Source organism: Aquila chrysaetos, chromosome 6, assembly GCF_900496995.4.
Source record: "Aquila chrysaetos chrysaetos chromosome 6, bAquChr1.4, whole genome shotgun sequence".
Taxonomy (NCBI): Eukaryota; Metazoa; Chordata; class Aves; order Accipitriformes; family Accipitridae; genus Aquila; species Aquila chrysaetos.
The window spans coordinates 9,129,511-9,142,370 of record NC_044009.1 but is presented as its reverse complement, the minus strand read 5'-3'; the positions used below and the strand labels follow the sequence as shown (position 1 = coordinate 9,142,370).

Here is a 12,860-nt window from a genome sequence, read left to right as displayed (position 1 = left end):
AAAAAAGTTCTCCAGCTCTGCCACTACAAAATAAAACCCTCACAACCCATCACTCCTAATCAGGATGCAGAAGATAACGGGAAACTTCTTTCTTCTGCCGCATCCAGAAATCCCTGCAGCTGCAAACGAAGGACGACAATAATTGGACAGGCCCATAGGCAATGGAAATGATCCACAAGCACAGTGACATTTATTCTACGTGGGAGAATCAACGCTCCCCCACTTCATCTGAACCCAGTAGTAGAGGGAACAAATGAGCTGTGCAATAATTTGAATTGAGTTTCTCTAAGAGAGCACAGGAAGATAAGACTTGACACCAGCAAAGCTCTTCTACGCTTACCCAAATTACTGCAATTTCAGTCTTGTTCTCATTTCCAAGCAGGTTTCACCCAGGCTAGAACCAAATTAAATAGGAATAGTTTATGTGAGATACACAGAGAGACTCTAAAACAAAAACAACCTCAAAAATCATATCTCCCTAAATAGAAAAGCAACTAATCTGCATTTTTCAGCCCAGGGAGCAGAACGTAACATCAAACTTGGAGAGAGGCAACAATTCTCACAAAAGCAAGCCCTGCACCACAAACCTCCTTAGGGAAAAACCTCACGACCTAACAAATCTCTGCTGGAGGTAGCAGGAAATAAGGCAGCAACACCAGAGGGGAGCAGACAGGAGCACTGTGGGGAACAAGGCACCCATGCAGGTACAAGCTCACAAGCAAAGGAATAGAAATACAGAGGCTACATCCAAGGCAAAATCCCACTGAAACCAAAGGGAGCCTGAACACTGGGACAGCCTCAGTGTCAACAGGCAGGCTTGCAAAACCCCCATGAACACCCGTAAGCCCCCACGCTGCCCAGGCTTTGCTGTCCAAAACACATCGCTGCTTGCCTATAGAGATAAGCCACCCACAAAAGGCTCCTGAGCAGAAGGACATGCAGGAGGGATGGGAGATCTCCCTTGCAGCAGGGCAAGCACACCCAGCAAGACTGCTTAGTACAAAGAAACAGCATCTCACCGGCTGCCAGACCGACTTTTACTTGCTCTGAGGCACCTAAAAGACTTCAAGCAAATGACTGACAAAATAATAAAAAAAAAAGGGTGGGGAGGGGGAGAAGGAGGGAGAAAAAAAAAATAATCCATTGACGCCTACCACTGGCACCATCTCAGCCTTAATTACGCATCCCAAGCTGGGCTCTTTGGAGCTGAACTTGCACTTTAAGCATGACTTTGAAAACACACCACTGTGTTTCTCCCGAAGAAAATACTGGGCCCTTGTGGGAAAAAGCTACTCTGTCTGCTGGAAACAGAGCCCAGGCGCAGTGCCGGTGCCCACAGGTCCTGTGGCTCCACATGTCCCAGATGGGAGCTCAGAGAGGGACAGATGTGGCTGAGCCCTTGCTTACAACAGGCTGCAGTCTGTGCCCCCCACTGCCCTGGGGCTGACACTTTTCATGCTTGTCACAGCTGAGAAGTGATTTTTCAGGAAGGCTTAGAGAAAATCCATTTCTCATTTATTCAGCGTTTATTTATAGCTGCAGAGAAGTTGTCCAGCTGCCGTTTTGTGGTCAGACACCCAAACTGTCTCTGAGCTCCACAACCTCTCGCTTGGCTCCTGCTGCAACAGCTCATTTGGGAGCATAAAGGGCTAGGCACAGGTCTGCAAACCTCACCTGCTGGGTCTTGGAGGTGCTGAAGAAACACAAAACAACAGTTACTGCAAAGCAATAGAAAATGGGCCTTTATGCAGAGCAAAAGCAAGTCAGCACGCCTGCCTGGGCACTCTGCTGGTGCAGTTCTGCCCTGTGACCGTGGAGGCAGCACAACCGGGCAAGGGAAGGCATGCCAGTACGGGTGATGCCTGCTGGCATGGGTGCATGGAGCTGCCAAATCCCTTCTGGCAGCACCCATCCACATCACACAGCACCCTCCCCAGCTCTGCTCCAATTGCCAAGGTGCAGAATAGGTAAAAGCTTAAAACTGACATATTTTTCCGATCAGGATGATGAACAAATGTACAAAAACCTAATCTTTCTCAAGGTGCACAGGCATGCTGACAGCAATGCACTCACAGGTGCTTGTCAGCCCAGTCAGGCTTGGGCTTGCTGCTACAAACATGAATTAGGACCCACATTTCCCTCCTAAAGCCCCAGAGATGTTAAGTTCAACACCATTAGGAAGGTCAGCAGCTACGGGAACACAGGCTTCCCTCTGTGAACATTTAAAGGCTCATCAGAGAAGAAACCTGCACTCCCTGACTCAAGGGAATTCTCCTCCCTGCTGTCATACAGGTTTTTTTCTAATAAGCATGTTGCCTTGGGTTTTTAAAAGCAGACCACCACCACGGCCAAAATTTCCCATGTCCCATAGTCATACTGGGGACCGAGTGACTTGAATCCAGACAGCTTCCTGGCCAGCAAGCGCATGGAAACCTAGATAGCACTGCAGCCCCCCAACTGAAGGAATAGCATTTCTTGGCTTCAAAAGGTCAGCTAACCACGAAGCCACTGAAGAGCTGGCAATAAAACAGTCGCACTCTCATTTTTCCACATACAGAAAAGGTACGCAGGGCAGTTCATGCAGCCTGGTATGAGAAACACTCTATCCAAAACAGCCGGGGTGAGGAGAGCAAGTACAGTCCCATCCTCGCTCCATAGTGGCCACAGCTTTTTCCGTAGACCCTGCGATCATGCAGCAGCACGCAGCCAGCATGAGTGCCCTCCTGGACCCGCCACAATCATTTCCAAGCTCTGTGTCCTGCACAACTGCTACACCAATACGGACGTAACCTGCTGTTTCTGCAGTGGCTCTGAGCCGGTACGACAGCTGGTATCTGTTTACCATTGTTCACAGCCCAGAGTATCAGTATCCTTCAGGATTAACCAAGCACCAGACTCAAATATCCCCTCCAACAGTAACTCGAGCATCATTCATCAGCGACGACTGCTTTTAAAGCGGCACATTGCCAGGAGAAGCTCAGCGGGGTGGCACCCATAGCCCCCCCCCCGCAACGCTCCCCACAAGCAGCCTGCCATACGCAGAGTGGAGCAGATGCTCCGCAGCAAGCCCTCGCTGAGGGCTCGGGAAGTCTATTTTGGGATCTCATATGTCAGTCGTTTACAAGTCAATACAGTTCCCAAAGCAAATGCCATAAACAGGAGGACAGAAATCAGTGCTGGAGCTCTTCTACAACACAACGAAGATATCTTCAGGGCAGGACATATACTTCCTCACCTATGTGCACGAGCAGCTTGCTCTTACAGATGCTTCTCTCCAGGGCGTTATTCAGGTAAGCATGTGTTGTCCTTCAACCAACCAGGCACCAGAGCCCCAGTTGCCCATGAAACAATTTCCTAAACAGGGCACAAACTATTCTAGCCCTCAGCAGGGTACAAAAAAAAAAAACTTGTATCATTTACCCAAGTAAACACACCTACCTCCTTTTGAGAGGCATCAATTTCTCTGCACTCTTCTAGTCTTTTCAGCACAGCTCGGTTATCAGAAAGGGCCTCTGAGAAAACACTTTCATACTGAAGAAAGAAATCCAGTTTACAGCTTTTGCTCTCTGCTGCTGTGTGAGAGAAACAAGACAAGTTATTTGCTAATTGAAGGGATTCACAGAAAGTATGATGTGATTGAAAGGCATCAGTTTGTAACCAGCACGTTGGCTGTAATAGGGAAACTGTGACTCACAAATCCCTTCCAAAGATATCACGCTGCCTGGAGGGAAAACCAACAGTTTATTTAACACCAGTTATAAATGGAACATTTATTTTAAACCCAGTACAGTCTCTGTTTTCCTCCCATGCTGAACAGGAGTTTAAAGGATAAGGTAGCATTAGCAGGCAACTCTGTTCACTTACTGTTATACAGATTGTCTTATCAACCTCATGTCCTGCACTAACGCAGATCCCACTGTACGTCAGATGCAATCACATGCATGAGTAAGAAGAGTTTTGCTCACTACGGCTCTGTCAAAGTGGTGAGCGACAAGCAACTGCAAAGGCCAAAGGAGAGTATTGCACAGTGCAAAAGGAAGAAAGTCCCTGCAGAAAAGGGGTACATGTTGGTGCTGCTCCCAACCCAGGGCAAACTAAAAAGAACAAACAGGGAGGAAAAGAGGCCCTGTAAAAGAAAAACGTGAGTCAACGCAGTTGCAAATAAGAGGCAATACTGAGCCCAGACCTGTAAAGTCTCACCTAAATCCCTCGCTCCTCCTTTCTCATCCGGAGGCTCAGCAAGCTCCTCTTCCACACAGCCACCCTGGCTGGCACAGGCAGGCTGATCAGGACAAAAGCCTGAATCCTCCTGGAGGGATCTGGAGTCACTCAACATCGTGTTCTGCTGAACCCAGGTGTGATTCACGGCAAGTTCCTGGCCAGGAGAAACATCTGCTTCCATTTCTGCTTCTAGAGGGCCAGGAAAAGGGGAAACTCTCTGAGGAAGGAGGATATCTGTTTCTCCTTCATCAGGTTTTTCAGACCAGGGCAGGTTATTAGCTTCACCATGGTTTCCAGATGAGTCTGCTGCCTGGCTGGAGACTTCTCTCACTACCTGGTCCTGAGCAGAACAGCTGATGAGGTCCCTGAGGAGGTTTTTGCAACTAACAGCCACATCAAACATCTGCAGACTATCTGCCACAGAGATAACTTTGGTAAAATTGTGTTTCCCCAAGGGGAGTTTGCCACTGTACATCATCTCCAGCAGGAGTGCAAACTCCTCAGGAGTCATCACAGAAGCATCGATGGAGATGGTGTCCGTGCTGTCCAACAAGGATTTAAAAAGCAGGCTGGCAGCAGCCAAAACCACCTTGTGTGCTCTAAAATGAACATTTCCAATGAAGATGGTGCAATCGCAGAACTGCTGCTCTTTGCAGAGAGCGTACAGCTGCTGCAGCAGCTGCTTGCTGTAACTGGGAAGCTCCATGGCACCAGGGTCTACTGGCTTCCTCTTGCTGTGGACTCCACACTGCTTTCACAAAGCCCAGCTAGTTTAAAAAAAAAAAAAAAAAAAAAAAAAAAAAAAAAAAAAAATCCTGTTAGCACTTTGCTCAGATACTAGCCAGACAGAAAGAAAGAGTAAGCAAAAATTACTTTTCAGGTTACACCTCCTAGTAGTTTACTATGCTGCAGTTCAGTGGTTCCAGCAAGAGGCCCCATTCTGAACTCACACTCCCCAAATTCATCAACTTACCCTACTAGAGCTGAAAAGTCTAGATACTGTTCAAATATAAATACATCAGAAAGAGCTTGGAAATGAGTACTGAGTCCCAGGAGCTATAAAAAAGGGAGAAGAGACTTCCTGATGTGCCTCCTACCATACAACTAAAGGAGGTGTGAATGCTCTTCAGATCAGGCACTGCAGTGCCAGGCTTTGCCTGCATCCAGAAGCTGGAGCTGATGCCAAATTCAACAGCTGGTTTCTGAAAGGGCAGGAAGATCTGTTCAGACTATCTACCAAACACAGAAGAGAATCTGAGGTGTTGGTTTTGACATGCAAAGCACTAGGTGGTTTGGGACCAGTTAAATCTCTCCATGTCACTACTAAGATCAGCAGGGGCATGCAAGCATTAGAGATAGAGGTCTGCTTGCAGCCCAGGGCCTTCAGCACCTCCCTTCTCAGCACACCACAGTCGTAACTCATCAATTTACAAGTCTTTTCCCCCAAGCTGTAATTTCTTGCAGAAGTCTACAGCCCTAATCCCATACACCAGAACCTCACTTTTACTTCCTCACCCCTGCCCCCATTACAGGAGGGAGAACAGATAGGACATCTGCCAACGGAATTTTTATCAGCGGGCTATCTGGTGTTTTTATCTAAACTAGACAAGATAAAGATGTTACTGCCTTGTCTACACACTAGGATGTCTAACACTGGTGCTGGCAATGATGCTGAAACAAAACAGCATGAGCACTAGAGGAAGAGCACCTGGATAGACACGATTTACATGACCTTCAACTGCTTAACATCTTTGCACTCAGCTTCCCACTCTCTTGTAAAGAATAGGAGTAATATTGCCTATCATCAGGGCACAAGCTTTAATGAGCCAATGCTCATACACCACCTTGAAGCGCTGTCTTGCACAAAAGCAGGCTCAGAACAACTTCCAACTTGCACCAAATTGCAAGTTGCAAGCAGACGCTGGGCGCAGGTTGAGCTGGCGTCTCGCTCCCACAAGGCGCCAACCCCTCTGGAGCTCAGACTCTGTGGGAAGCAGGACCTCATGCCCACAGGCGGGCAGGTCTCCAGCTGTCCTTCTGCATGGCACTGCCTGTGGTAGCTGTGGGAAGACAGGAGGAGCCAAGAGACATCACTTCATACCAAAGCTACAGACGGCTGAGCAACTGGTTGGTGGATACCACCCATGCAAGAGAGCTCTCCTGCTCAGCCAAGAGCTCCCCCGTGCTTTAAAGAGAAAGTACGATGTAACTTGCTTTTCAATCAGGATAAGATCACAGATGGTTTTGACATCACCTCAAAGCAGAGATGTCATGCTCTCCATCTGAATACCTTTGAAGCAAGAGCACAGGGTAGGTGGGTCCTTTTCTGGAAGGCAGGGAAACCTAAGTAGCTACCCCACCCTCCTACTTCCCAGGAGCCAGAGCTTCTCCAGGCACATTGCTGCGAAAGGCTGTCTGGTCTGCAGCTCATCTCTGCTACTTTGCAAGTACCAGATCCACCCCCTCACCCGTGCACAGGGCTGGCCACCTGCACTTCTAGCCTATTAAATATGTGGGCTCTGCTATCCTCCCACACTGTTGTAGATCAGAGTAACCAAGCTGCCATGAGCAGAGTTGCTGCTGGTCGTGGGAGAAGAAGACGACCCATTTCTTTTGCCATGCTCAATGTAATAGCAGTTTTAGTCCACCCACTCCTTCCCTGGAGCTGAAGGACTTCCAGTATCTGAGAGGAAATTGGGTCTGCTGGTTAATTAATAATAGCTGTGGCTCTTCCTACAAAAGGACAAGGAGGAAACATTGATGTCCTGGAAGAGGTGTCTGTTCACTTTGCCATGAATAGCTTTCTGCATAAAACCTATCATTTCCACCATGGCAAGCTGGAAGAAGCAGCAGCACCGTCTGCTCCCTCTATTCCTGGCAAGAATATAGAAGACATATTTGCCCATGACAGCTCAAAACAGTAAAGCTCTAAGCAGCCTAGCAGCACCTCCCCTTCTTTATTACAGCAACCCAGAGCACTGGAAAATGTGTCCTGAGCAATTAGATCAGACATCTTTGTTTAAATACATTTTACTTCTTTAATTACAGGGACCCAAAGATCAAGCACTGCCAAAGAGAACAGATATTTTTTAACAAGGGGTGATGGCCAAGACCATCCTCAAGGCAATTGCCCCCTACTCAGAACACGCTTCAGGCTTTTATTCAAAGCTTACAGCCAGAAGGGACCACCACCAGCATCATTTTTCATCCATCACTGCCTCCTAGATTTCTGGACTCAGTAATTTGGGTTTGGCTAAAGTTTCTCTTCCAGCAAGGTGTCCAGTCATGATAAGACCTGATTTTTAGGGGGAGGACCCTCCACTGCCATAGTTCTTCTAACTGTTAAATTACATGCCTCATTTCTTACCTGAGTTTGTCCAGCTTCATTTCCCAGCCATCTTCTAGACAGCTTTTGGGAGATTTGTCTGGGACTGGGCTGAACTGGGAATCTCTCTGAGAGCAGGTAACTAATACCTCAGCAGCAATGACTGCTTACAGAGCATGAGCCATCTACCTCTGCCAGCACCACTGGTAAGAAAAAGCCATTTGTTACTTTTTCAGCTTAAAGCTGCTTCTCTGCATCCTCTTTGGACCCAGGCTCACTGGAGTTTTTTTATGAATTTCAAACTTAAGATAAGTGGGCTGCTTCTGGGGTCTCTGACACCTGAGCCACCAGAGCACTGCCCTATTTCAAAATACCAGCTCACTTGAGTCAGAAGAGGAGACAGAGGAGACAGAGGTCTTTGCTCATCTTAGCTGCCCTCCAGATGGGCTTTGCAAAAGAATGATGAATCTTTTAAGGAACATCAAGGGACATCTTAAGCCTTGTCCTGACAGCTTCCCAGGGAGAACACCAAGGTGGCTCAGGAGTCAGTTCCACTGACTTCCAGTGAGACTGCAAAGTCAATCAATTTGAGTCACATTTTCAAAAGTGCCCAATATTCCTAAGCCTCTGCTCAACCACATGTTGATAAATGTCCTCCTGTTCATCCTTAAGCAGCAGTTATCATCTGGGACCGCTCTCAGGACACCCACTTCAGCAAAGACGCCCCTTCTTCTGAACCTCCCAAGTACAGGAAGTCCACAACGGGTCTGCCCCAAACATTATACTCCACCATCCAGTTCCATCTCTTTCACCCTTTTCCCAGGTATTTCTGTCCTTATACACCTCCACAGTTCAAGGGGATCATGTCTTTTTCTTTAAGCTACATTAGAACAGGAAAAGGATATGTTGATAGCAACAACACTTCTTCACAGAGGAGGAGGAAACAGGAACACCCAATTCTGTCTACATAACCAAAAAGGAGTTTCCAAATTAAATTACTTCTCTTCATCATTCATATAATTACTTCAATCCAGATTCAAAAGCCATCCACGTCACTAGGCTTATCAAAAGATAATTGAAATTTAGGACTGAGCACTTTAGCAATTACATGCTACAGAGACAGGTGCTCCAAAGATGCACAGATGAGACCAACCCTCCCTTGCAGTTATGAGCCTGCCACAGTATCTCACATCGTCAGAAAGTCCATCACAAGGCACAGAAAAAATTTTAATGCTACCATGGCCTTAGTAAAAGGTATACCTCTCACTGCCATAGTTAAGGGCTTTTACAAGGTGCTGGTCAACACACCTGCTGGCATTAATAAAATAACGCCAAAAGCTACTTCCTGCATTGATTAGTAGCATCTCAGTAGCCAGCTTGAAGATGCATTCCATGCCTGAAATTATTCCTTGGGATGCACATGGAGCAGGCTTTTTTTAGCTTTCAAAAAAAAAATTTTAAAAAAACCCCAACAAACTATTGCTGCACTGCCAAGGAATTAAGCAATACCATAACACTGCTTTTTAAAGGCACAAACCCACAGCCTTGCGCTCCCTCTTCTGACAGCGCAGTGCAATGCAATGCACAGACGGATGATAAAGCTTACTAAAACCAATCCGCACAACCCATGCAAAAGTAGAAGAAAGCAAATCCTATGCAAACTCTAAAAAGCTAAAACAAAGCATGTAGAAAAAAAATAAAAGTGGACAGAAAGAGATAAGCAAAATGGAAGAATCCAACTTCTCTCTCTTAAGTAAATGCCACTTCTGTTAGAGCTGATTAGAGGGTCTCACAGGAGCAGCCCAACAACCCTCCTGTTCCTGCACTCTTAGCTTTCTGCTCAAGGGAGCTAAAATCCAAAGTGGTCATTGAAGTAAGTGCAGGTCCCAGCCCAGGAAGGCTTCCTGCCTCTGTGAGAGGAGCTCACTCCATCACTACCCATTTTGCACTTACTCAAAGGTTCGTTTCAAAAGACTCATGTAAATCAGTAAATGCAGCAGGACGGTAAGCTGAGATTCATTCCCTTGTGTTACCTGGCCCTGCAGTCCCTTGGGTACAACAGCAGCCTCCAGGCAATGGGCAACTTTCTGTTTTTAGCTCTGAGGAGTTAAGGACAGTGACAGCCTTAAATCAGAATCTGAATGCTTTTTGTGTGTGTTTACCAGTTTCCTGTTTTCTTGTTACTAAGATGATGACCTTACAAAGAGGGTTATTGGAAAGCCAGAAAATCATGTACTGCAATTCAATTTTCTTACCTCTCCCACCAAAAGTAATTCAGTCTTTGGAGTGTTGAAAGAGGCTAAGGGGTCATTACCTTTCTCTGGGGTGCTCCAAAGGGCCAGAGCAAGCAGCAGTCCCAGAGGATAATGTAAAATCCAGTACGAGGAGCCAGGACACACCAATTTGTTTTTCAATCTATTTTATTTCAGTTCAGAGCATCAGTGCAGACAGATAACAGAGGAAAATAAGCAACACTTTGACTAAATTCAGCGCTCCACAGTCTCTAAAGGCAGCAGAATATACCGCTCAAAAAACACGCAACACTGGCTATCTGTCTGCGCTGATGCTCTGAATGGAAATATAATAGATTGAAAAAAGAATAGGTATGCTTCAACTCTTAACAGCAAGTTTTCCATTACTCTTCAAAGCGAGGGCTGATGCCTATCCCTCCTGGAATAGGGTTGCCCCAACAAGAGAATGAAATCACGCAGTGGAAAACCAGCACAAACACAAAGCAAGAGCTAAAGTTTGCTCCAGTCGCTGCTCAACCATGTCTCACTGTGCCCAAGAATACTGAAAGCGCTAATTGTATTTTGCAGGTTCCCATAACATTCCCTCAAAAACCAAAAGTTGGACATCTGAACTCCTGTTTGTCAGGCAGGTTTATATCAGAGAAGATTGCATGTTGTAATTTATTAGTGGCTTTTTAAAAAAAAAAAAAAAAACAACACTACTTTGACCAGCTTTTGCAATCCATTTTGCTGTCAGCAGAAGTGCAGAAGACATTTTTTCCTACACCCAAGAGCAGACATGGTACAATGTACCCGTATGGTGCCTTGATCCAAAGGACTCTTCAAGCACACAGGGAAAAAAGCTTTAAAATTACACTTCTCAAGCGTGGTCAGCCCAAAATGGGAGCAATTCCCTCAGACTTGTTAGTAAAGTACACGGAATTACTTTGAGCTGAATCTATCAAGACAGCAAGCCAGGAAGCACCTGGACTTCCACCACTGTCACCTCCTGCTTCAGGCCATCAGAAAGGCACCTCCACAACCCTGAAACTCCATTAAAGCAAAAGGACCTACAACAACTCTTCAAACATGAGTGCAGCTGCTTTAAAACACAGAGGATGCAGCAATGTAAAAGCCTAACAGCATTTACCTCAGTAAGCCAACTCACTTCCTCCGTCTCCTGGAAGACTTCTGTAACTGCTGAGCTGCGGTCTGGGAGACAACAGGCGCATTTTCAGCACCTTCTTTAAGCAGTATGTTGAGGCCGTTAACTCAAAATATACTGGAAAGAGAGATGAAACAAGGGCAAATGAGCAGGGCATGGAGGCTGGGGTGGTCAGCTGGGAGAGGACCTCCGTTCTGGTCTGTACTATAACAGGCTATTCCTGCATCACCCTGTCCTTGCACCAGGGTTTGAAACCCAAATTCCTCCTCAAACACAAGACACTTGGTATCTCTTAACCAAAAACCTGCAGAATCAGGCTGCCTCATGTCATATCTGGGCCCATAAATCAGATGTGCCACCTTTCCTTTCCACCACAGAATAAATTACCCCTGAGAGTCACCTACAAGCCTGTCTCTCTCTGGGAAGGAGATGGATTTTATTGACCAGGATCCACCACAGCGCATTTCCATAACACATCTAACCTGACCTGGGGACAGGCTGCTACAGAAAGGAGCAGCCCTGCTCCTCCCTTCTCCGTGCTCCTCTGCAGCAGCTCTGTCGAGCTGGTGACCACACAAGAACACTGGATCAGACCGCTGATTTCTTGGCTCAGTGCAAAAAACCTATTTATTTATCTCGTGATGGGTCAGTCTTCTAACCCATCATCTCAATGGACAGGCATGACTAGCCATCCAAAGCAAAGGAGAGGAATCTGTAGCAAAAGGCATGGAAGAGCAAGGTAATGCCTTTCCCTGCCTACCTTTAAAATACTTTCTGGGAGGTTCACAGCTTCTGCCAAAGCAGGGGACACAGCTCAAAGAGCCCCTAAAGCGTATCCAATGAGAACCATCTTAGGAGGGTCAGTAGTATCCAGCTGACAGGCTTTGGCTCACAGATAGAGCTGAAATTGTGGTGGAAGAATCTTTGCTTGTAAGCATAGGTTACAAAAGGAAAGACTCCGGCCATATTTTCCATGGCAGTAATGCAATCAACCAGCTCACTTCGGCAGAACGGACACGGGTAGTGTTTTAAATGTGAGGGACTGCAGTCCTTCAATTCTTTGGCCACCCGTGGAGCACCTATCAAGCACACCTTGATTTAACACAGCACTCGCGTGGGGGATCCACCTCCCGGCCAGGCTGCAGGCAAGGGCAGGCCCCAGGCTCCCTTCAGCCTCCTTGGGCCGCCTGCGAAGGCTTCCCAGGAGCCGGTCCTGCCCCGCGGGTGAGGACGGACTCTCCCGTCCCCCTGCCCCCCGGGACGAGGCAAACCGCCCCATGCCTGGCGCGGCAGAGCCCGGGCCCAGCTGCCCTCCCTTCCCCCCGACCCGCGCGGGTTTGGCACCGAGGTGGGGAGGCGAGGCCTGGTCCCGGCGGGGGAGGCCGGAGATGGGGACAGCCCGGCGGGGGCGGCGGGGGGAACTGCCCGCCGAGCCCCTCCGGGACACCCACAGGGGCAGTCCGCAGCGGAGGGGCCGAGCGAGGCGAGGTGGGGTGGGGTGGGCTGGGCCACCCCCGCAGCGCGGCGCGGCGCGGCCCCCAACCCGGCCGACGCCACCATCGCCATGGTTACCTTTATTGGGAGCGGCGCGGCGGACACGGCTCGTGGCGGCAGCGGCCGCCGCCGCGGGAATAATAAAGCTTCAACAACAGCCGCCCCTCCCCCCGCCCCCCTCAGCGGCGCTGGCCCGCGCGCCGCCATCTTGAAGCGGCAAAGGGCCGGCTCCCGCGGCACGTGACGGAGTGGCAAAGGGGGGAAGAGAGAGCGCGCACGAGCCGCCGCCGGCAGCTGGGCATGCGCAGTTCTCTCGCGCGCCCTGCCCGCGCGCGCGGCTCCCTCACGCCCCCCCACTCCCCCTCCCCTGCTGGGGCGCTCTGAGGGGGCGAGCGCCGGTGGGCGCCAGGCCGGCCCCTGCCGC

The 12,860-nt window shown here is 48.5% G+C and overlaps 1 protein-coding gene across 13 annotated transcripts in view; it reads right to left on the bottom strand.

Annotated features, from left to right (window-relative positions):
* The window catches only part of ZBTB40 (zinc finger and BTB domain containing 40), a 43,168-nt gene extending 30,533 nt beyond the window's left edge, over positions 1 to 12,635 (bottom strand). For 7 of the 13 annotated variants that reach the window (XR_005932663.1, XM_041124247.1, XM_041124253.1 and 4 more), the window contains exons 1-4: positions 12,515 to 12,629; positions 10,928 to 11,059; positions 4,201 to 4,988; positions 3,439 to 3,572 (exon numbers count right to left, since the gene is read on the bottom strand). Coding sequence is in view for 12 of the 13 variants with exons in the window: in XM_041124247.1 (XP_040980181.1) it covers positions 3,439 to 3,572; positions 4,201 to 4,927 (861 nt within the window). In the remaining variant the exon portion in view is untranslated. Of the gene's footprint in view, positions 1 to 1,674; positions 1,694 to 3,438; positions 3,573 to 4,200; positions 4,989 to 5,318; positions 5,424 to 6,065; positions 6,282 to 7,588; positions 7,658 to 10,927; positions 11,060 to 12,514 lie in introns of those variants that run through there. The other 6 variants (XM_041124248.1, XM_041124252.1, XM_041124251.1 and 3 more) reach the window with 6 other exon arrangements.
* Positions 12,636 to 12,860: the final 225 nt, after the last annotated feature.